Raw genomic sequence first — 23,633 nt, forward strand, 5'->3', positions numbered from 1 at the left:
GGGTTGCATCATTCTACATCTTCAATGTAACGGTTAAGACGTCGTGAATTGCACTACTCCCTCACACCTTAAATTAAGCCGTACGAGCGTGCGTTTTGGAGTGTAAGATAGCTATGGAAGACACCTCTGAAGGATACATAATTATACGCATTGAATGTAAATATCCAAACGTCGTGAATTGCACTACTCCCATACGCGAGACTCCAAAACTCCAAAATCAACAAGCATGAAAACGAAACCAAAAAAAAAACAGTACGGTACTAGGCCATAACTTTGTGCACACGGACATCTCACTCGTCGGGCTTCCCTCTTGCTCACCGGGTACCACTGTAAGGAGTACCCCGGCTAGCACTTCTTCGGTCGGTCAAACGGTAGTCCAATTTCCATGGCTCTACACCGCAATCTTCATCTCCCCAATGCGATCCCCGAGATCCCCATCTCGAACCCACTCCTCCAAAACCCTCTTGTACATGACCAGCACCTCATCCATGACCGCCTTCTCAATCACCCCATCCCAATACCCCAATTGCACCTCCACACTCCTCTCACCCAGCAAGACACCGAGCACAACATCAAACTCAGGCGCTCTGGTGCCGTAGACAGTCTCGAAGTTCAGCGGCGACGACCCAGCAATGCCGTCGCTAGTGGGGAAGTACGCATCCGCGCCGGTATCGTCAGACCCAGAATACTCGAAGCTCAAGACCGAGTTCCACGGTAGCCGTCCATCTCTCTTCTCTACCGCCGCAGCCGCAGCGACCAACCCGTGCTGGTGCTCCAGCGTCTGCAGCCAGCTCTCGTGCGTCGCCTTCAGCAACTTTCCACTCGTCATGTTGCTATCGACGTGCATGCCGCATGCGAGCATGTTGATCATTGGGCCGACGATGTCTTCGATGCCAGGGATGTCGATATCTCGCCCTGCCGTGATGTAGCCGAATAGAACATCCTGCTGCTTGGTAAAGTGGCGCAGGACAAGGACCCACGCCGCTTGGAAGAGTGTAGCAGGGGTGAGGTTGTTCGCTCTGCACATGTTCGTAATGTCGGCGGCCGAGACACCCAGTTCCGGGAATCCGATGAGTTGGTGCTCGCCCTTGGCCTGTTCGGTTGCGTGTCCGAGGCGAGGCATATGGCATGCCTTGCTCTCTCCCAAGTATCTTGTCCAGAAGTTGATCGAGGACGCCAAGTCCTGTTTCTCAATCCATTCAACGTACCGGCGGAAGCTGGGAGCCGGGCCCGCCGCCAGGAGGTCCTGATACGCGAGGACGAGGTCCTGATAGATTTTCCGTGTCGACATGCCGTCTTGAAGCGCGTGGCTGATCTCGAGTTTGCAGTAGACATCTTCTCCAGGCTTACACTTGAATACCGTGAATGCGGCTTGCGGGTTGGAGGCGCGAGTGAGTGAGGTGTGTGTCTGAACGATTTCGAGGATTTCGGATTTATTGCACTCGGTGAGAATGCTAATAGTAGCCTTGTAGTCTTTGAGGACGACCTGGTCATATTCGCCCGATCGGATCACAGACGGAATGAACACAGTGCGAAGGGCTTCGTGGCGCGCTACTATCTTCTCCCAGGCCAAGCCAAGCTTCGCATTGTCGACTTCGCTATCACCAGGGGCGGAGACGATATGGGCGGTATTGGACTGGTACGTCCCTGGCGTTCGTTGCTGACTGGCTAGCATTCGGGTCTGGAGTGGTGTGCAAGGCACGATATCTTCGATATGATCGAAGGATAGACCGACATGGCGGATTGCGTTTTCGAACTCAGCGAGGTGGTCGTACGTCATCTTGAGCAGAGGGTAGTCGGTCAACGTGGCCATGCTAGGGATCGTAGCCAGCTTCTCCGCAAAGACCGGTATGGAAAATGCGAGATTATCGACAAGGCCATAGATTGACTCTTGAATGGCGAGGCGGACACTGTGCACCAGTATCTTAATGGTGATGCTGCCATGGAAGACTGTTGCGGAGACGTCGAGGACCGCAGAAGGCCCCTGAGGCTCCTGTTGGGAGGCTTTGATGGAATCTAGGGCAATTTCGTTGCCGTGACCAAGGGTGGTTTCGTCCACATATTCGAAGAGAACTCCCGTGAAGGTTGGTGGTGATTTCATCAGGGTTAGATTGGCCTCATTCTGGACGCGAGAATCCTTGACTTTGCTGAGGAGCTGGATCAAGTCCTGGCTACCACTTTCGTCGAACTGACGGATGCGATTGAATTGTCCCACAGTCCTGGAGTTCCGGCCATCCTCTTTGATTGAAACGGTTGTGGGTAGATTGCTTGCAGCTAAGGCTTGAGCGAGAGAAGCAATGATGATGTCCGAAGGTTGTGTAGAAAGCGCGCCATTGCTGATGCCCAATAGCAGCGAAGATGTGTCGGTTGAAAGGGCAAGCGACTTCTCAACCGTCTTTGCCTTGAGTTCGTCTGGATCTGAGATACCCCATGCGGATATGTTGAATTTGATCCCTTCTCCATTGACGACCTCTTCTTCATTGAGCCACGATTGGAATGGGGCCGCCTTCTTAGAAGAAATCATGCCACCCTGCAATAGCTCTTGGAGATCCTCTACAACGATGTTCACTGAAGTCAAATCTGCAATTGAACGATGGATCGTGATTGCGATCAGCTGCTGCTCCTCGGCTGTTTCTACTACGTCGAAAAGATGGACTGTGAAGAGAGGCCCGGTTTCGATGTCTAGGATTTCTTCCATTTTTGGTAAGAAAGAGTCAAGCTCTGCCTTCGTGGACAAAGTGTGCGCTTCGAAAGCGTAGGACCCGGTGAGTTCTTTGGTGATAATTTGTCTCCAGCTTCCTTCGGCATTTCGCGTAAGTCGTGCCCGAAGCATAGAATGTTGCTGGATAAGCGCCTCGATGGCTCGGACAAGCTTTGGTACCGTAGTGGATTCTGCTAGTCGCAGTACGATTGTCTGAGCTTGCACAGTGGTAGATTGAACGCACAATTGCTGCCAGTTAGTCAATGGGAACGGCTTCCCAACCACCTCTTCAACCCCGTTGACACCTTCTTCAAAGAACTTTGCTTGCATAGCGAGATGAGAAATGCTTTCGCAAGTGATGATATCCCTCACACTCAGGGAAATACCCTGCGCTTGTCCCTTCGCGCGGAGTTGCATAGCAGTAATGCTGTCGCCGCCTAGATCCAGGAATGACCGGTTCATGTTGATTCCGGGCAAGCCAAGAACCTCGACTAAGATCTCTTGTAGTCGCTTCTGTTGTACGGTGGCCGCAGTAGCCCAATCATCCTCGTCATCGTCTCCACCAGCTATCAATTCGTAAACATGCTCTTCCATCTCTTCAATCCATTTAAGGATGGTGACTCTATCCATTTTTCCATTCGACGTCAAGGGGAGTGCGCGCACAACGATCCATAAGGCTGGAACCATGTACTCCGGTACGATTGTTGCCAGATTGTTGCGAACGGAAGTAACCTGTATTTCCGCCATGCCTTTATCTAACCCGGCAATCAACGCAAGCTGAGAGTCTGCATTGAGCGGCAAAGCCAGCGACTCGAGTGATAGGACAGTGATGAGCTTCTTCTTGAGATAGCCTGCTTTCGGCAGCAGTGACACGGCGTGCTTCACGCGGGTATCGGCGACAAGGTGGTGCTCAATCTCGCTGAGTTCAATCCTTTGGCCATGATGCTTGACCTGGAAATCCTTTCGACTGACATAGCAAATCTCGCCTTCGGCGCTGTACTTGACGAGGTCGCCCGTCTTGTACATACGGCCGCTGCCTTGCGCCCAAGTTGGGCTTATGATGAAGGCTGCATCTGTTTTTTCTTTGTCGTTGAGGTAGCCGCGAGAGACCATTCTACCTTCGATCATCAATTCCCCAACGGACCCGATGGGCGCAAGCTTGTTGTGGTCCTCAGCGTCGACGATCCACATATGACATCCAGATGGGCGGCCGAGATTCGCGGGATCGCTCTCCAACGTCAACGGAACCGCGTCCATGCAGTGGATGCTACACTCTGCCATACCGTAGCTAATAATCAGACGAACCAATGGAGCCCATGTCTTGACATTATCTTGAGTTAGTAGCTCACCACCCAAGATGAGGGTTTTCAGGGTTGGAACACTCTGTGGATCCAGCATGCCAGCGACAGTTGGAGTCAAGAACCCATAATTAGCCTTCATCCGGTTGATGGCGCCAGGCAAGTCGTTAACACGCTCCTCTTCCGAGGGTATGCAGATGCAGCCTCCACGCTGGAGAGTCGTGAATACATCTGCAGTAGCCACATCGAAAGTATAGGCGGCAAACTGATTTCTATTAGTCTAAGCTGTGAAAATACACGAGGAAGTCTTACTTGAAGGAGTCGGGTATGAGGGCCGACTTTTCTGTTCGTGCCGTGTGCCTTGGAGGAGGTACAGAGCGAGCCGTGCTCAACCACGATACCTTTTGGCTTTCCGGTAGAACCAGAAGTGAATAGGACAAACGCCGGATTTGATGAAGAAACTTGAGGAAGTTGCGCACTCGAGGAGAGGGTAGCGAATAGTTCTTCCTCAATTACAATGGTGTCTGAAATGCCCACAAACTGGTCCGCATGGAGTCTATCCGTGAGAACAATGCTGGCACCGGTTTCCTGGATGATCTGGATCATGCGCGCGATTGGCTGAGTTCTCCCAAGATGGACGCAAGCGCCTCCAGCTTTGAGCACTGCCATCATAGAGACCACTGCGTAAAGAGATTTGTCGAAGCACATGGGCACGAGGTATTCTGGTTTGACACCTCTCTCAACCAAGTAAGCGGCCAGCTTCTCAGATAGCTGATCCAGCTGCTGGTAAGTAAGGGAGCCATCCCACGATAATACCGCTTCCGCATCTGGCCTGAGTTTGACTTGCTCGCGGAAGATGTTATGAACACAGTTCTCTACGTTCTGGACGTCAACCATATTGTTCCATTCAATCATTTGCTGGAAGTGCGCTGGCGTGACTAGCTCAATATCTCGAAGGGGAGTGGATGAAGGTGCCTTGGTCAGTTGCTGAACGACATGTTCAAATTGGTCGAGAACCTTTCGAGCCGATGCTTCCGGCAAAGCTTTTTGATCGAACTGGAGCTCCACATCGACTTTATTTTCGCTCATGATCATACACTCCACAACAACGGCATAGGTATGGAAGCCGAGAAGAAGATCCTTGTCGAGGACTTCATCGAGAAGATTGCCTTGGCGCTTGTCCTGAAGATTCGCGAGCGGCTGCTGGATGACGAAGAGATTCTTAAGATTTTGCCTGTCTCCTGCCATAGCGTAGATATTTTGGAGGCCTGCGTGCTCGAAAGGAATCATATCGGCTTGTTGTTGCTGCAATCTGCTCAAGAACTGTGTGACAGTGGATGTCTGGTTCATCTGAATTTGAATAGGCACAGTAGTGATAGTTGGGCCGACGATGGTCTCAATGCCTGGGATGGGGGCGTTGCGTCCAGACAAAGTGGCAGCGAATGCGACCCCGTCAGAGCCCATGTATCGACCTGTAACAATGGCCCAAGCGGCTCGAAGAATCGTTGAGAGCATGAAGTCGTTTCCGCTCGATACGATGTCGATGGATTTTGTGACTTCGCGATCAGGCGATGGTTGGTAGGTGGCCGAAGGAAGAGCAGGAAAGCTCTGGGGCGCGCCCTGACTCAGCTGTTGACTCCAGAAAGTATTGGAGGCTGTTGGATCAACATCTTCGATCAGCTTGATGAACTGGTTATAGCCCGCTGCAGGTGCGACCTGAGACCCTTCGTAGAGAGCTTCTAACTGTTCCATGACGAGGTTGGCGCTGTGCCCGTCGTATAGGGCGTGGTGCACAGTCCAGATGAAGTGCCTATGTTCGAGATCAAGAGCATACCGAGCAAGGGGGCTGCCGTAGTGGATCTCAACTAGCTTGTCGCTTGCGGTATACTTGGAGAGAGAGGTCTCGTGCTGCCACGAAACACCTTCTTTGACAACGACTTGCATTGCCCCAGTCTTTGATAGAACGATTCGGGTTCTCAGGATCGGATTGAGGGCGACAAGCTGGGTCCAAGCCGTCTTGAAGCGAGTGATATCAATATCGGTGGGGAAACGGAAGACTCTTTGAGCTGTGTAAGCGGTCCCTTGTTGCGTAGCAAGCTCCATCAGGCCGGCTTGCAGAGGCGTGCATGGATATATATCCTCGATAGCGCTCTTGTCGACTCCACATTGAGCGGATGATTCCTGAATCAGGTTACCAATATCTCCTGAAGCGAGCTTGAATGGCGGCACTATGGATTGGATCGCAGAGACATCCTCGGGAACTACTGTCATCGCCATATCAGCCAACACTGGGTTCTTGAAGATATCCGCGACAATCAGCTTGTAGCCTTCCGATCTCGCCATGGAAGTTAGCCTCATTGCTTTGATACTGTCGCCGCCCTTCTTGAAAAAGCTGTCGTCGGCGCCGATAGATACAGGGTCAATATTCAGTAGCTGTGCCCAGATCGACTGGAGTATCATCTCGATGGCCGTTGACGGGGCGCGTCGTGGAGCTGAGTCTTCAGCATCTGCAAGAGAGTAAGCCTCAACTTGGCTTGGTGTCAAGCCGGCTCCGATTCTCTTCAATGCATTGCGGTCAATTTTCCCGGTCTGTGTCTCCGGCATTCTCTGGAGTGGTATAAACAGAGATGGGACCATGTAAGTCTGCAGGGACTGTCCAACATGATCTCTTAGCTGCAAGAACTTGGTGTTTAGTGCGTCGGATAAGGGAAGAATTTCGTTTTGGCTGTCTCCAATCTCCTCGGCCGAAGGCACGAGAAACGCAGCCAGAGCCGCCTTTTCGATGTCTCCACCAAGAAGAATCTTCTCAACAGCAAGGTGTTGGGCTCCAAACGAGCTCATCTTGATATGGTGTTCGATTTCCCCTAGCTCAACACGAAGGCCGCGGATTTTGATCTGTGTATCCTTGCGACCTAAGCAGGTCATGTTGCCATCCTTCGTGTACCGGACTAGATCTCCAGTTTTGTACAGTCTCGTAGGCGGAGGCTCAATAGAGGACGCCCATGCAGGAGCAGCGATGTAGGATTCCGCCGTCTTATCTGGATTCTTGAGATAGCCCCTCGCAAGAAGAGGACCCTCAACGAGCAACTCGCCGATACAGCCGATGGGAAGTAGGCGGTTAGAGTCTGCCTTGTCGGTGACCCAAGTCCTGCACCCCTGACCCTTCCCTATCATCGATGGAGGAGTATCAGGCAACGATCTAGTCATCACCGCCAGGATAGAGCACTCTGCTGGGCCGTAGTCGTTGAAAAGGGAGACTCGATTAGCCCATCGGTCATGGATATCAGCACGAAGCGGTTCGCCTCCGAGGACCATTGATTTGAGCCCTGGTACTTCGTCCGGATGGAAGGTATCTGCAACCGTTGACACCATGATGATCCAATCCACTCTCAGACCGTTGATGGCGCCGACCAGGTTGTTCAGTCGGTCATACTCAGATGGGACACAGACGCATGCACCAGTCACTAGAGGTGCAAAGCTCTCGAACAAACAAATATCGAATGTGTGGGTTGCAAATTGAAGGACGCGGGAGTTCTGGTTGAGAAGAATCTGAGGAAGCTGATAGTGGGCCATTGTAGTAAATCCGCGATGCTCGATGATGACGCCCTTGGGCTTTCCCGTACTGCCCGAAGTAAAGACAATGAATGCGGCATTTTCGGGTCCGTACTGGGGAGTTTTGAAGTCTTTCTGGGTTAGAGAATCGACAAAAGAGGTCTCGATGGACAGGACATTTGGAACGATGCCATCGAAGAGACCAGCATATTGAGGAGATACAAGCACCACTGAAGCCTCGATATCGTCAAGGATGTTGAGCATTCTCGGCATTGGGTAACTGGGCAGGAGCTGCACGCAGACACCGCCGAGCCTCATGACTGCGAACATGGAGATTATATTCCACATGGACTTGTCGAAGCAAAGCCCTACTTTGACTTCTGGACCAACGCCAATAGAGATCAGATAGCTTGCGAGTTTCGCAGACAAGACGTCAAGCTGCTTGTAGGTTGCGGTGCCATCCCATGCGGATATCGCCTCGGCATTGGGTCTGGCTTCAACATTCTTGAGTACCAGGTCTGGAATCCGAGCATCGATGCTCTCGGGAAGCTCGGCGTTCCATGTGGTAATGGCCTTGAGGTCATGTGGGTTCAGTAGCTCAATCTCTTCGACGGGCTTCTGAGAATCTCCGGAGAGCTCCTGCACGAAATGCTCAAATTGATGGAGCATTCGTGTCATCTGATCTGTAGGAATAACATCTACGTCATACATTGCTTCGACGGAGAAGTCTCCATTGCTGCCCAAATTGCAAAGAACCACAAGCGGATACATGTCAAAGTTTTCTTCCGGCCTTGGGAGAGGGTCCATGCCGAGAAAAGAATCGTTATCTTCGCCAACCGGCTGCAATACGAGAAGATTCGTGATATTGTCAACGGCAGCGCGAGCCTCGGGGCTGACTTCGCGAATCTTTTGCAGTCCGAAATGTTCGTAGTCCATTGAATTGATAGATTGAGTTTGAACGGCATTCAAGAACTGGCCGGTAGTTATACCTGATTTTGGCACTGACACCTTCACCGGAACGGTGGTAATGGTTGGCCCCATAATCGTGTCAATTCCAGAAATCGGGACATTGCGGCCGGAGACAGTTGAAGCAAAAGCGATGGACTCTGAATCTGCGTAAGTTGCGAGTGTCATCGCCCATGCAGCTCGTTTGATTGTGGAAGGCAGAATGTTGGAATTGATGGCCGGTGCTGTAGCATGCAGGGTAATGGTTTTCTTTGAACCTGCAGCATATCCGAGCCCAACGATAGGAAAGCTGGTGGGGAAGCTTCCTTGCGATTTGAACTCATCTTTCCAGAACTTTAGGTTAGCTGCATCAGACACCTCGCCGAGGCGGCCAATGAAGGTTTTGAACGGTGTCGACTCAGCTATACGTTCTCCTTGATAGGCTTGGGTGACTTTCTCAAAGAGTAAAGAGATGGTCCATCCATCATAGATCGCATGATGAGCTGTCCAGACGAAATGAACGGCAGACTTGGACTCCTCGACGATGGCCACTCGCATTAGAGCATCCCCGTATTGGAAAGGAGAAAGCTTGTCTTTGGTAAGGTAAGCCTCCAGATCGTCTGCTTCTCGCCACGCAAGTGGCTGTCTGTGGACGACTTGAAGGCTTCCATTCTTTGGCAAGTGGACGATACGACTTCGTAGAATGGCTTCTTGCTCAACCACGGTGGTCCAAGCGGCATAGAAGCGCGACAGATCGAAATCGTGGGAAGGAAGTCTGAAGACCTTTTGCGCAATGTATGCCCCGGTCTTCCTCATTCCTAATGCCATCAGGCCTTCCTGGAGCGCGGAAGTTGGGTAAATATCTTCAATATCTCCGACTAGAAGATTGGATTGTGCTGCTACGTCTAGAATGACTTTGCCGAGCGGGGAACCGTTGAGGGCAATCAAGCTGAAAGGTTCAATCTGTTCGGTTGCCTTTTGGCCGTCGGTCGTCCTAGCTACAGTAGCCATGTCGTCAAGGTTTGGATGCTTGAATATATCTGACACACGAATGGTGGTATTGTGCTTCCGTGCTGCTGCCACCATCTTCATTGCTCCAACACTGTCGCCTCCCAGGCCAAAGAAGTTGTCGTCCCTGCTGATCGTTTCAGCCTCGATGCTGAGAGTTTCACTGAACAGGCTCTGGAATAGTCGTTCCATCTCAGTCCTCGGTTGAGATTTTGAGGTATCTCGGAGCATGTAATGGGACATTTGGGCTTTCGTGAAGCCAGATACCATCTGTCTCAGCGTCGTGCGGTCCATCTTACCTGATTGAGTGGAGGGAATCTTGAAAATAGGCACGAAGAGCGAAGGTATCATATAGAACGGTAACACTTTCGCCAACGACCCTTGCAAGCTCTTGAGTAGCTCTCGTAAATCACCAGTGATTTCTAGGCTTGCTTGATCTTTGCCCTGTCCAAGGTTGGAGAACTCTGGAGAGCAGACGTAGGCAATGACAGTCTTGCTCTTGGTGTGCTGTTCAATGGAGATCGCGTCAATGACAGTTTGATACCCATCTGGTAAAAGCTGTTGGGCCTGATGCATGATCTCGTCCAGCTCAACTCGCTGTCCATTGATCTTGACCTGCGTATCACGTCGGCCAACAATAGTGATACTCCCATCAGTATTGAGTAAGCCGAGATCTCCGCTTTTGTAGAAACGACGGATGGTTCTAGAGCTTGGGAAAAGGTGGACCCAATCCGGATTTTCGATGAAAGCAGCGGCGGTTTTGACAGGGTCCTTCAGATACCCTCTTGCTAGTAACGGTCCTTCGATAAGGATCTCACCAGTGCAGCCAATTGGAACAAGACGATTTGGATCTGCTTCGTTGACAATCCAAACATGAGTTCCATAAGCAGGGCCAATATTAGTAGCTGCAGAATTCCTTGAGAGTCGCTTACTAGCCGTTTGGTTGACTGTAGTCTCTGCCGGCCCATAAAGGTTGTACAGCTCGACCTCATCCGCCCAGGTCTCAACGACGTCGCGATTCAGAGGCTCGCCGCCGTTATTAAGCCGTTTCATAATTGGTACGTCGGATGGCCGGAGCATGCCGCTTACGGTAGCAGTCAAATCAGCCCAATTAGCCCTTCGAGAGTTGATACCACCAGCGAGGTCGTTATAGCGCTCATCGTCAGAGATTACGCAAACAGTACCACCAAATTGAAGAGTTGTAAAGATATCCTGCAGAGAGACATCAAACGTGTACGCGGCAAACTGGAGGGCGCGAGTCTCTGAGCTGAATCCAAGGACTGGCCCCATTGCAACGGCACAGGTCCGTAGATTGTAATGCTCCAGAACGATGCCCTTGGGCTTCCCCGTTGTTCCGGACGTGAAAACCACAAAGGCTGCATTCGAAGGCTGTACGTTTGAGCAGGGGCTCCCCGGCAGTTGCGCCAGGCCGTTGATGAAGTTCACATCAATCCCCAAAACGTGGTCAACATGTGGGGTGTCTTTGAAGATATGAACATTAGCAGGTGCGGCCAAGATGACCCTCGAGCCTGTCTGCTCGATGAGTCCTTCGAGTCGATTAACCGGATGTCCTGGATCGAGAGCAACTGCCGCACCGCCTGCTTTCAAGATTGCGAGCATCGAAATGATGGTCAATGCTGACTTTTGGAAGCAATATGGAACGGTGACTTCCGGGCCCACTCTAAGAGTGATGAGGTGGTGCGCAAGTCGAGTAGATTGTTCATCAAGCTCTTTGTAGGTCCAGCTCCCTTCATAAGAGCATATGGCTTCAGCATCGGGGTGTGCAAGAACCTGGACTTTTATCGCATCGTGAATGCATTCCATTGTTGCTTCGGGATATACATCTGTGAATGTTTGGAGTTGGCGCAAATGCTCCTCGCTGACGAGATCACATTCTCCGACTGTCTTATCTGCCTCCTGGACGGTTGACTCGAGAGCTCTGGCAAGTGTAGCACCGATATTCGTGACTTGAGATCGAGTGAAATCATTAGTCCAGTATTGCAATGTGACATTGACTTTGCTCTCCGTGACACCAACATCGAGAGCGAGCGCGTACTAGACACCATATCATTAGTGAGACGAACACATGTTATGCTAAGAACTGTTTACCTCAGTCGGATCATATCCTTCAATTGCTTCCACCTTGATACTGGAATCTGTCAATGTCTCATGGTCGGTTTCCCTGTGGAACGAAATGATAGTGTTGAACAGTGGCTGGCTACCCATTTTCAACGCATGATGAATTTCTGCTAGGCCACAATGCTGATTCGGCAGAGCGCGGGTCAAATCGTCGGCGACTTTGTCAAGAGCGGCCGACAGAGACACAGAATCGTTAAGTTCCATGCGAGAAACTAGCATGGTGATAAAAGCACCCACTCCTTCTTCAATGCCATCTAAGGGTGCGTCTCGCCCAGACGAAAGGTATCCAAAGCAAACATCATCTGAGCCAATGTACTTTCGTAGGAGCAGACCCCATGCGAGCTGGAAAACATTTACCAGTGTAACATTTTTGCTCCCACAGTACTCGGTCAAGTCCCCAGCTGTCATTCCAACGTCAATGTTGATAGTCTCTAGCTTTTTTTGTGGATCGCTGGCGTCCTCCAGTCCAGCAAGTAGGGGGAAGAAGCAAGGGGTGACCTCTGAAAGGTACTCGCTCCAGAAGTCAATGGCCAAGCTCATGGGGCGGCTTCGAACATGCGTGATATAGTCTTCGAAGGCGAAGCCGTTTCGATTGCTAATTATTCCGTCGTACGCAAGGATAAAATCCCCCATGAGATTTGCAATCGAGGATCCGTCGATAATTGCATGATTTATCTCTAGTTTGCAAATGGCAGTATTAGTCGAGATATGACAGATGGTAAATCGATGGAGTGATTGTCCAATCTGAAATACGAGTTGCTGTTGTGATTCGAAGATTGCCTCAACCTCATCTTGCTGGCATTCGTGGACGGGGATCTCTGGGCTGATTTTCTTAAGCGCGACCTGGTCATAAAGGCCTGCTCGGCTGGCACTCTCCACGAAAACGGTCCGTAGAGAGCTATGGCGTTGGACCACTTTTGCCCATGCCAACTTTAGCTTTTCAACATCCAGTTTATCGGAAGGATTCCTGGTCTCCACCTTGAGGGTGTGGTTGTATTCGTAGCAGCCTTGCGCCTCGGACCTGACCTGAGAAATCAGTAGGCCGTGTTGCATCGGAGAGCTTGGATAGATGCTTTCAACTCGTGCAAGATCCGAGATGCCGATTTCTGGCAGTTTCGAATGAACTAGGTTGTCCAGGTCGTTGTATGAAAGCCCCAATAGGGGAAAGTCCGCCAGTGTAAGTTCGTGTTGGCGGTTCTGCAATTGGGACAGAGAGTCCACGAGATATGCCTTGGTAGCCTGCACCCAAGCTTCTAGCAAGCCCTGGTTCTTCATATTCTTGTTGAATACAAACAACAGTTGCATCTGCCCTTGAATGACCTCAGCCGTGATTTCGACAAGTGCGAAACGGGGGGTTTCCTTCCCAACATCTTGAAAGATTGCCTGGTAACCGGGAACTTGAGTCAAAAGCGCGTCAGATCGCTCTAGTTGATGGTAAAGGCCTAGATAATCGAATGATAGTTCGACGTGGTCGTGGTCTTTGAATTTCGCGATACCGGCTTCGTTGAGGTAGCGCGATGCAAAATAAGGGCGTCCATTTCCCGGTACGCTGTGTCGGACATCTTTGGCACGCTTCACCACGTCAAGGATTCCAAAACTGTCGACCATATCGACGTAGAGAGGATACATAGTTGTGAACCAACCTACCGTTCCAGATATGTCGATGTTTTCGTCGAAGGGTTCCCTGCCGTGACCTTCTCTGAATATTGCAGGAACGGCTCGATCTGTAAACGTATTCTTGAAGGCGTAGATCAGTGAAGCCAAGAGGAGATCAATAGGTTCGGTGTTGAAAGCGGAGTGGCAAGCGCCCTCGAGGAGCTCTTTGGTAGTTGCAGAATCGAGAGTAAAGGTCTGCTCCTGGGTGTCGGATATACGGTTTGATTTATGCGACATTCCCCAATAATCGAAATCAGGAGAAGGGATATCAAAAGGTAGCACATCAGAAATATCGCCCACCTGGGATTCGTGCTCTGATTGAAGTGCAAGCCAATTTTGAAAGGGCAAGGGTTTTTCTGCATTCAGAGTGCCCGTGGTGAGGATCTCTTCCAAATCTCGGAGTATGACCCGCCATGACACCAAATCGATCATAACGTGGTGGGCAACGAGGAAGAGATATTGCCCTTCTGCCGATGTGTTGAAGAGATTAACCGCGAAAACTGGTCCCGACTGAGTGTTCAATTCCGTTTGGGTGGTAGCCATGATAGAAGAATTGTCCTTTGCCGACTCTAGTCTATGCACCGTAAAGCTAAACGATCCGGCGACCTGAGAAAGGATGGTCTGCATCCATTTCCCACTCTCATCTCGCACGAATCGGGCGCGAAGCATAGAATGCTGAGCGACAATGAAGTCGAGTGCCTTAGCAAGATCAAATTCGGATATTGGCCGCTCCACCTTGAGATAAAAGCTTTGGTTGAATCGGGTCTGTCGTGCATCATCAATCTCGGTAGGTGCAATATCGAAATACATTCGTTGCACTGGAGACAAATCAAAAGCGACGTCGAGCTTTTCTTCTGTTGAATACGCGTTCTCCCCAGCTGACTTAACGCAGTACGACAGTTCGGTGATGGACTTGCTTCTCAAGATGTCCTTTACGCTGACAGCAAGTCCTGCAGTTCTGCATCGCGACATGACTTGCATTGCGGTGATACTGTCACCACCCAGACTGAGGAAGGACTTCTGGTGGCTGATGTTTTCGATAGGAAGGTTGAGAACAGTGGAGTAGATGGCACGGAGTTGCTCTTCGATGCTGTCCGACTCTTCGGTGATGGGTACGTCTTCGAGTTCAATACCAACGACCTCCCGATATAAGTCGTTATCTGCATCAGTGACCCATTTGCTGACAAGGGAACGATTCAGCTTTCCGGAGATCAACATTGGAAACCTCTCTAGTACGATCCATGTCTCCGGGACCATGTATTCAGGAACGTTGGCCTTCAGATTTTCTTGAATAGACTGAAGGTGCTGCTGAATAGGGTCTTCGTGCATCTCCTGGACCGTGTGGACTTCTGCTTCGACGGTCTCCGAGCTTTCGACCAGATAATCCACTAGGGAGACCAATGCGACAAGGCGGTTATGGAACAATCCGGATTTCGGAAGTATGACCATATGATGCCGGGCTTGGGGGTGTGTTCCGATATGATGCTCGATTTCTCCTAATTCGATGCGGAGGCCCCTCAATTTCACTTGCGTGTCTTTGCGGCCGATGAAGTAGATAGACCCGTCATCCAGGAATTTAGCAAGATCACCTGTCTTGTATAACCTCCTTCTGTGTCCAGATTTCGTCAACGGACCCCAGGCTGGAGACTCAACGAATACTTCATCAGTTTTCTCCTGGTTCTTAAGATATCCACGGGCTAGGATTGGACCCTCGATCAGGAGTTCACCGACGGTGTTCGGTGGGAGCAAAACATCGTGGTCATCTGCGTCAACAATCCAGCAAACGCCTCCGACCGCATACCCGATGTTCGCAGGGTCTGTGGATGCTGTCATTTCGGTGTTCCCAGATGCTGCCACCGAGCACTCGCTGGGCCCGTATCCGTTGACTAGTTGGACATGGTCGGCCCAAGTCTCGACATCAATCTTCGACAGAGGCTCTCCTCCTAATGCAAGGGTTTCTAGGCTTGGGACCATACTAGGCGCCATCATCTTTACTAAAGAAGGGGTCATAAATGTCCAAGTAATCTTGTACTCGTTTATGATGTAGGCTGGGCCGTTAGCCATCATGGCCATGTTGGGGGTGCAGATGGTGGCACCGCTAATTAGAGATGTGAGAATTTCAAGCATGCTGACATCGAAAGTGTACGAGGCGCTATCAGAGAGTTAGCATGGGTTGATGAACGATTAAGCGCGCAAAACGTACAGCTGCATAACGCGGCTCGATGGGAGGATGCGCGCTCTTTCCGCATGGCGTATCGAGCCACTACAAAAGGAAGAATGCTCGATCAGGCAGCCTTTCGGAGTTCCGGTGCTACCCGAAGTGAAAATAATGTAGAGTAAGTTCGCAGGGCTGACCGTGGTTTTCGGGGGGGACTTCTGGAATGGAAGAGTCTGTAGGGTGTCCTTGCTCAGTGTAAAAGTCGGGGGGCAATTCGATTCGAAGAGATGTGATTGTTGAGTCGAGCAAACTATGACTTTGGCTTCCACTTCGGTAAAGATGTATTCTCTCCGGCTCTCAGGGTGGGATGGGTCCAAGAAAACCATGGCCGCGCCAGCTTTCAACACCGCGAGGATACCAACAATTGCCCATACAGACTTTTCAAAGCAAAGTGGCACTACATCTTCAGGTTTAATTCCAAGTTTGACCAAGTAATGCGCTAAGCGATTGCTAGCTTCGTCAAGCTCAGCGTAGGTGAGCGATCCGTCGTGCGCATCCACAGCAACTGCCAAAGGTCGCAGTTGAATTTGACGCTGAATCAGCTCGTGGGCGCATTCTTCGATCCGCGTAGGGACCTGCTGGTTCCAGAGCCAAACGGTGGCAGTGGAGTCGGAGACGCTACCCATTATGGAGAGTTCGGTGATGGCGAGCTGCGAAGAGCTGATAATAATATTGCTAGCTGTGGAGGTGAAGTGTCAAATATTCCAAACAAAGGTTTCTTTTATAAATACTATACCTTGCTCGGTTCGTCGTTGATGCCGCTTCGAGGAGGTAGGCGACAGTGGTTAGCAGCGAAAAAACTCGAAGTTGATGCGAATCACTTTGAAGAGCTGGATTTGTTGAATGGCGACAGGCGTATTATGACGAAAAGGTACAAAGCCGGGTATCTAGATTGATGGAGCAATTGGAGCAAAGAGGATGAGTTTGCAGAGACGGGAACTGTGAACAGAATGGAATTCGTGATGCGAGCAAGAGGATTAGAATTCGAGAAAGGCTACGTGAGACATTAAGACTTGGTTGTACAGAAGCATCCACCAGTAGCATGCTTCGGAAATAAAGCCCTGCGCCATTCGGTAGGGCCGTTGGCGTGGAGTTCTCGGGTGGTGGCTGTGGTTAGCGCTGCTCTTCCGCGCTGGTGCACTTTGGCACACCGAGGCTTAGGTGAGTTGCGGCGATAGAGAGAGTCTATAAAAGGATCATTGCGCTAAGAAAATGCGCTGTTTGCGAGGCTGAAAATCACTTACATGAGCCAACCAGAGAAGCGTGAGAGGCTGAGGGCTGCTGAAATAGTATTACCATCCTTGCAGCAGCGAGCAACTTCAGACCCTCACTCTTCCAGTGTCGTACTCTGCAGCGGAGGGTAGAAGTAAAGAAGAACTCTGTGCTTCTTGCATCCCGATGCAGTGCCATTGATTTGAGGTGGAATGGCACGTGCGACGCGGTGGTTCTTGAAGCCAGCGGGAAGGAAACTCGAGCGTCTCTGGTCAAGCATTGGGCCCGGCCAGACATTGAAAGCGCGGGGAAAGCTTGACTTGGACGTGTCAGATGTAACCTGGCATTTCCTTGTTGGTGGTGGTGGTGATAGGTACAAAGCTAGGTGGTGGGTGGTACCTAGTGCTGACGAGGGACGGGGAGGCTGTGAGAGAAGAGGCGGTATCTAAGTTTCGCCCGAACTTCGTAAGCAATGTTAATTACAGGTTTGATTTCAGCCGCAAAATTACGCGAGTCAATCACATCCGGAATAGTCTAATGATCTGCATCTGAGGCACTTGGCAGCGGAAGTACTCGATTTCACATACCCTGTTTGTGTCTCAACACCGTACGGCATCCGAGGGCCAACTATGCCCACAGAACAATGAAACGAGGGGAGGAGGTAAAGTGGATCTTCATTAAGAATTGCCTGGAGTCCTTCAACGGGGCGTTCAAATGGATAGATTGTGTGCTTCACAATCCACCACCTTGATGCATCAAAAGTTGTAAGCGTGGTGGCACAGTGTTCCTGAAACTCCACTTCTGTTTTCTCGGCGCCTTGGTTGGCGGTTGCATGCTGCGCCGCTCTCACTTTGGAACCTACAGCCCCGTACGGCACGCCTGTTCCATCCCAGCGTCGCCATTATGTTTAAAAGGGCCACCCCGCCGCTTGTTGTCTTAGGTATATCAAGTTGTGCTTATTGCGTCTTTGTGTTTTATATTTCCATTCACTCACAATAACTCTCGTTTCTCTTCCATCACATCTTGGGATCCGAAGCATTCGAAGCAGCATCTACTTCTCCATTTCTTTCTTCTCCTTCAATTTGCCTCTTCGGCACCAACCTTCATCATGCTCGACAGAAATGGCGTCGACCCGAACCACCTCAACCTCACCACCACCAATAGTACCCTCATTGCTATGCAGCGGAAGTACTGCAAGCTGGGAGAATGCCCAATCTCCTGGGCAACCATATCCTATCTACCGAACATTGGAGGCAACGTCGTCTACTTGGCCTGCTTCTTCGTGCTGTTGGGGATTCAGATGTTCTTTGGCATCAAGCACAAAACATGGACATTCCTTGGATCAATGATTATGGGTCTTCTGCTAGAGATCATCGGATATATTGGCCGCATCATGCTTCACAACAATCCCTTCATCATGAATAACTTCTTGGTGTAAGTCTTGACGCATTTGGAAGGCATCACCACGAGTCCAATTGCAATTCTAATTTTGCCATAGCTATCTCATCTGCCTCACCATCGGCCCAGCTTTCTTTAGCGGATGCATCTATCTCTGCCTTGGACGAATCATTACCGTCGTCGGCCCAGAGCACTCCCGTCTCCAGCCCCGAACATACGCCAAAATCTTCATTGGCTGCGATCTATTCGCATTGGTCTTGCAAGCAGTTGGAGGTGCTCTCGCCTCGACCGCTAAAGACCATGCCGGCTCTCAGCAAGGGACCAACGTCATGATTGCGGGTCTCGTTTCCCAGGTCATCTCTATGGTCCTGTTCATGGCTCTCTGGCTCGACTTTACCATTCGAGTACGGAAGGCGAAGGCCATGGGGTCGCTTGGACGCAGCCAGCCCGCTCTGTACAACACTCTCCGCAACTCCGCCATCTTTGCTGGCTTCCAGTGGAGTAGGTCAATCCCGCGATGCAACTTCTGTCACACTAGCTAACAGCCTCGTTCTAGGTCTCATCGTTGCCACTATCTTGATCTTCATTCGATGCATTTATCGTGTTGCCGAGCTTGCAGGCGGTTTCAACAGCGCTATCGCCAACAGCCAGGTCTCGTTCATGATCTTTGAAGGCCCCATGATCATTACTGCCGTGGCCCTGATCACCTGGTTCCATCCCGGACGCGTTTTCCGTCAGCTCTGGGTCCCCGCTGGAAAGGGAGATCGTTTGGTTACCAAGGGAATGAAGCCAATGCACTCTGACAACGGATCGGATGTCCAATTGGGGTCAAACATTGCGCTGTCTGAGGGCGAGCAGTTCAGGGAAAGCTGGAGAGCACAGCACCAGCGTGCTTGAAGAGTGACTGGATCACCATTTTAATTGGCGATGGGATGGCCTACGAATTTCATATTCTACTTGGCATACAGCGAATGGTATATGGGGCACTGCATGTCAGGTATAAAACGGATGTCCGGAAAGCATTTCATGGATAGAGACGACAAATATATGTGGGAAGGGATGAGCATTGAGTCTATACAGGCGTTTACGGATATCTTAATATGGAGTACCCTTCTTGTTTGATGCTGTCTTGCTGTACATTGCCGTAATGTGAATATGTGTAGACTTTCTTTGCTTTTGCATGGAGTGTGCTAATGCATTCTCGGAAGTTTGGAGCCTATCCTTTTGAGCAACCAGCAAACTCATCGAGCCACTTCAAATGCTCGCTGAGAGCTATACACGCACCAGAACATCGGTAATATCTTGTTCATACGCTGAAGCACAAGGCATTGAACCTTCATCTTACCGAAAAATATGTAATCTGTTCAAGATCAGAATCACTTCCGTATCTCAATCCCACCCCAATCCTCAAAACACCTCTTTCTGCCTCCCCCCGTTTTTCCCAATCCCCCGGAACCCTAAACCCTCCTAACCCCAAACCACCCTCCCGCACCAGCCCATACCGCACAGACCCCCTCAGCCCCAGACGCCTTAGGGCAATAGTCTATGATGCCTGCAAATCACCCCTGTACAATCTACAATGCCTGAAAAACGCCACGGAGACGCCAGCGGGCCTACTCTATACCAATTAAGGCCTGATAGCTAGTTACCAGGCCTCAATCGGCATCGCGCAGGCCCATCGACGTCTCCGTGGCGTTTTCCAACATTGCACAAATATATACAGGCTGCACGGGCCTGGTGGTGAGGAAACTCGATTTCCTCATCACGTGCCCGCCGGAGCTCAACCCGGAACGTAAGGAAACGCAAGGAAACCAACAAAAGAAGGCCCGTATGTCCCAGGCAGGGAAAACAGGCCTAGGGAAAGCAACTAAGGCCTATTCTCCCTGCCTGGAGGCACCTAAATATTGCAAGACACGTAGAAACAAATAAAAACACCATTTCTCTACTAAAAATTGTCCATTTTTGACCATTTCTTTGCTTATAAACGCGGGTAGCCCGTACACACTCTTTTGTTTAATTTGTTGTAACCCGTAAGGCCGCAGACTGCGCATTTCTAGCCTGTTCCAGCATTAGATAGGCAATTGCCTGTCTACTTCTATTTCTTCTGCGCAGCGCCCTTTATAACCTTTTTTATAGGCGCTAAGCAGGTGTTGGAGGTAAGGATATTAGTTATCCTTACTAGCTGTATATAGCTACTGCCTACAGCGCTATTACTATACAGAAGCGCATAGCTAAGCTTAAGGCAATTAAGTAGATAGGTGCTGCATGTCACGGTATTGATCATGGCCTCCCTCTAAGCATCAATCCCCTGACACCTTGTTCCCGCATACGTGCGCACGCGTGCGCCACGCGCCTGCCACCTGATTCCCGATTCTGTTAGGGCTACGCGCTATGTGCGAGCCCCTTTTCTCGTCTTGTATATAGCCTGGCTCCCGTCCCTAATTCAACTCGGTATCTTAACGTCTTGTAACCAACCACGGTAATAGCACGTAGTTATCCTTCTTTGAATCTGATACTTGTCTATCTCGCGTTCAAATGCCCGATACATCGTCACCGTGACACTGCAGTAGTAGACAACGCTCTGCCGGAGCCTTATAATAACGGCAATTGTATAGCGGTAAAAAAAGTTGTAATTCTAGAATTCTGTGCATATACAGATGCGCCTAATAAGCCTTATAATATAGACTTTTAGTGTCTAGTACTGCGTAATAGTAGCAGTAAAGGTAGTATATTCTATATTAGTAAGGGTGTTTATATAAATATAGTAGCCGTTAGCCTTACGGGTATTCTTACGCAGCAATTCTTTACCCTATAGCTATACTTAGTAGATAATATAAACCGGCGGTAATACAATATACCCTTTCTATAAGCTGCTAAATATAATTTTAATTCTATAGCTACTTTATAGCTGCGCGCAGCTTTATAGCCTTATTATAGTGCTTAGCACAGTACTTAATTAACTAATACTATAGATAATTAAGTATAGAAAGGGCGGACTGCTTTTTCTTATTATAGAGGAGCCTATTAAAGGACTTATATACGCCACTTATAATTTAACTATAGCAGTGCGCTATAGTATTACGCGCCAGCTATTTCCTTAAGTCCTTAGCGTGTAGGTACTCCTTTATACTATATATACTGTTAAATAAAGCTATTTTATCTAAAAGCTTATTAACCTTAATATTATTAACTACGCGGATAAGTATAAAGAATAGGTAAAAGGCGCGGACTCTATAGGCCTTTTTAATATTTTTTAAATAATACTAGGCGCAGTATATACTATCCTTAAAGGGCAGGTAGTAGTTAATAGTATTTTAGAGGCCTTTATCGCAATTACTGCAGAAAAAACAGTATAAGTATAAGGATTTTTAAAGAATTAGAGGTAGATAATAGCTTAGTCTATAGGAATAGCTAAATTTAGTATAGAAACGGACACCTAGCGTTAAGTAGTATATAGAAGGAAACTAAAAAATATAGAGGCTGTTGTAAAGGGGGCTATATAGCTATTATTAATTTTTAAATAATATTTATATATTATTTATTATTAGGGAAATAGTAATATTTTAGTAATTTCTTACTAAAATTAACAGAATATTACGTGTTTTCACGCGTAGCTAAACGTATAGATGTTTAGCTAAAAAATTATAATAAATAGCAAAAATTATACTTATAAGCAGATTATTACCCTAAATACTGCCTTACTTAGTAGTAGTAAGCCCTTTAGCAGCCTTCTAAAGAACTATAACTATAATTTATTACTTTTACTCTCTATAATTGCCTAGGTAAACAGGTAGATTTTATTATAGTAAGGTAGACTAGTGCTACTCCTAAATCCGGAGAGCGCGCCGATAGGGCTGTCTATAATAGATATATAACCTGGGTTATATACCTAGGACCTGTATATATTTATTCGATGCGAGCTCCGCTCGCTATTATATATCTATTATCTACTATGCACGTAATATTATTATCTACTATATAGCTTTACTCCAGAGGCCTTACGGCCAGGAGTAGAATATACGACCTTACCCTACTATATTATTATTTTAATCTCGGCTATTATTATTATTATTAGGTTCTATTAGGCCGATTTAGCTCCGTTAGGGTCCATGCGGCAGTGCTATCTAGGTTTTATTTACAAGGGGAAACCGTTCGCTCTATAGCGGTCGGGTGAAAACCTTGTTTTCTACAGTGTATAACGCCTTGCGTTCCTTTTGTTTCTGCGCGGCTGTGGGGGACGCGTGGCAGCTCTGTGAGCATCGCCACGGAGTAAGCCATCTTGATGCATTCTCCAGGATCGATCCGGTGTCCGTAGGCCCTAGGTTCCAGGGTTGTACGGTGTCCAGAAGGTTAGTAAGGTCCGGGGTCCGCGTTAGGGCGCGCGTGCCCTTGCCGTACGCGCGTGCCCTTTTTCTCAAAAGCCAAGGTATTGAATTGAAGGACAATAGGAAATTGGGGGGGTTGCCCTGTTGCGGGCGTGCCTGTGGTTATGCAATGTGCGTGCGTGCATGTAGTTCTGTTCTTGGGGCGTGGCTATACGAGTCGGCTGGCTGTATAGCCAGCTTTTCCGTTGCCATCTCTCTAGCTATAGAGAGGTAGGGTAGGAGGTCTGCCTGGTGCAGGAACCATTGCGAAACGGCCTTATTTCCCTTGTGGTCTTTGTACAGCTGCATATACGTTCTTGTTCTGGCCTTAAAGAACATATCGCCTCTGCCGTTGCGGTGTCGTTCACAGTGCATTACTACGTGCTTTGGAGACTGTAGTATATGCCCGCAGGGGCACGCGGGCGAAGGGTGATTGGGAACCCTCATGCGGTGCAGGTATACGTTAAGCCCTATGTGTTCCGTTCGTAGGAGCGTGATAATTGAGCTCTCTGCTTTTGTGAGCTTGTGGTGTTTGGTTGCCTGATTCTTGTTCCATTTCGTGTTGAGGGCCGGCGTAGGGGGGCCCCTTCGTTTCTTCCTGTAGGCCTCCCATTCGTCCCTCCACCTTTCCTCGTACGCTTCCTGTATTGCTCCTCGTCTTAAGAGCTTATACGAGTTAATCTCGGCTAAGGGTAATAAAAAGGACGCCTTTATACCTATTATATATATATAGGTGCTATTAAGGCCTATTTAGGCCAGCCTATACTAAAGGAACTACCTGCTTTTCTTAGGGTATATAAATATATAATAGAACCTATTTTATATAAGCTAGAGGTTAATAGTTATCCTAGAATTAGCCTCTTTAAGGCGCTTAAAAAAGGTAGAAATCTTAGTATACTTATTCTTTATAGTTTACTAGTTATTACTATATAGCTTTGCCTTTATATAGTAAGCCTACTAGGCCTTAATTTAACCTCTAAAATATATTACTATAATTACCTAAATATTTTTTATTAATATTGCGTAAGTAATATATATAAATTAAGGCAGATTTTCTACTAAGTACTTTAACCTTAAAAAGCCTATATAACCTAGAGGTGCTATACTAATATAGTTATATAAGTTATTAACTTTTTAAATAT

The 23,633-nt window shown here is 49.0% G+C and overlaps 3 protein-coding genes across 3 annotated transcripts; 1 reads left to right on the forward strand and 2 right to left on the reverse strand.

Annotated features, from left to right (window-relative positions):
* Window positions 1-210: 210 nt before the first annotated feature.
* Window positions 211-16,143, reverse strand: BDZ99DRAFT_554183 (amino acid adenylation; the record flags this gene model as incomplete). The annotated part of the gene is made up of 5 exons (XM_033727119.1): window positions 211-3,975; window positions 4,051-4,264; window positions 4,312-11,559; window positions 11,614-15,451; window positions 15,503-16,143. 5 exons carry the CDS (start codon window positions 16,141-16,143, stop codon window positions 392-394), a joined length of 15,525 nt encoding a protein of 5,174 aa, XP_033580977.1. The 3' UTR covers window positions 211-391.
* Window positions 16,144-16,367: 224 nt separating this feature from the next.
* On the reverse strand, window positions 16,368-17,124 carry BDZ99DRAFT_459756 (uncharacterized protein). Its single transcript, XM_033719231.1, has 2 exons — window positions 16,762-17,124; window positions 16,368-16,702 (listed from the first exon to the last, which is right to left on the reverse strand). The coding sequence occupies exon 1, from the start codon at window positions 17,007-17,009 to the stop codon at window positions 16,845-16,847; it is 165 nt and encodes a 54-aa protein (XP_033580978.1). The 5' UTR covers window positions 17,010-17,124; the 3' UTR covers window positions 16,368-16,702; window positions 16,762-16,844.
* Window positions 17,125-17,837: 713 nt separating this feature from the next.
* On the forward strand, window positions 17,838-19,238 carry BDZ99DRAFT_495586 (RTA1-domain-containing protein; the record flags this gene model as incomplete). Its single annotated transcript, XM_033723384.1, has 3 exons — window positions 17,838-18,163; window positions 18,228-18,628; window positions 18,684-19,238. 3 exons carry the CDS (start codon window positions 17,838-17,840, stop codon window positions 19,022-19,024), a joined length of 1,068 nt encoding a protein of 355 aa, XP_033580979.1. The 3' UTR covers window positions 19,025-19,238.
* Between the last annotated feature and the right edge of the window lie 4,395 nt (window positions 19,239-23,633).

This window comes from Mytilinidion resinicola (assembly GCF_010093595.1).
Source record: "Mytilinidion resinicola strain CBS 304.34 unplaced genomic scaffold BDZ99scaffold_4, whole genome shotgun sequence".
NCBI classification, from domain to species: Eukaryota; Fungi; Ascomycota; class Dothideomycetes; order Mytilinidiales; family Mytilinidiaceae; genus Mytilinidion; species Mytilinidion resinicola.

What these genes read in the sequence shown, in the direction of transcription:
- BDZ99DRAFT_459756 (XM_033719231.1), bottom strand. Translation starts at nt 17,009, where the DNA reads ATGCTTGACCAGAGACGCTCGAGTTTCCTTCCCGCTGGCTTCAAGAAC.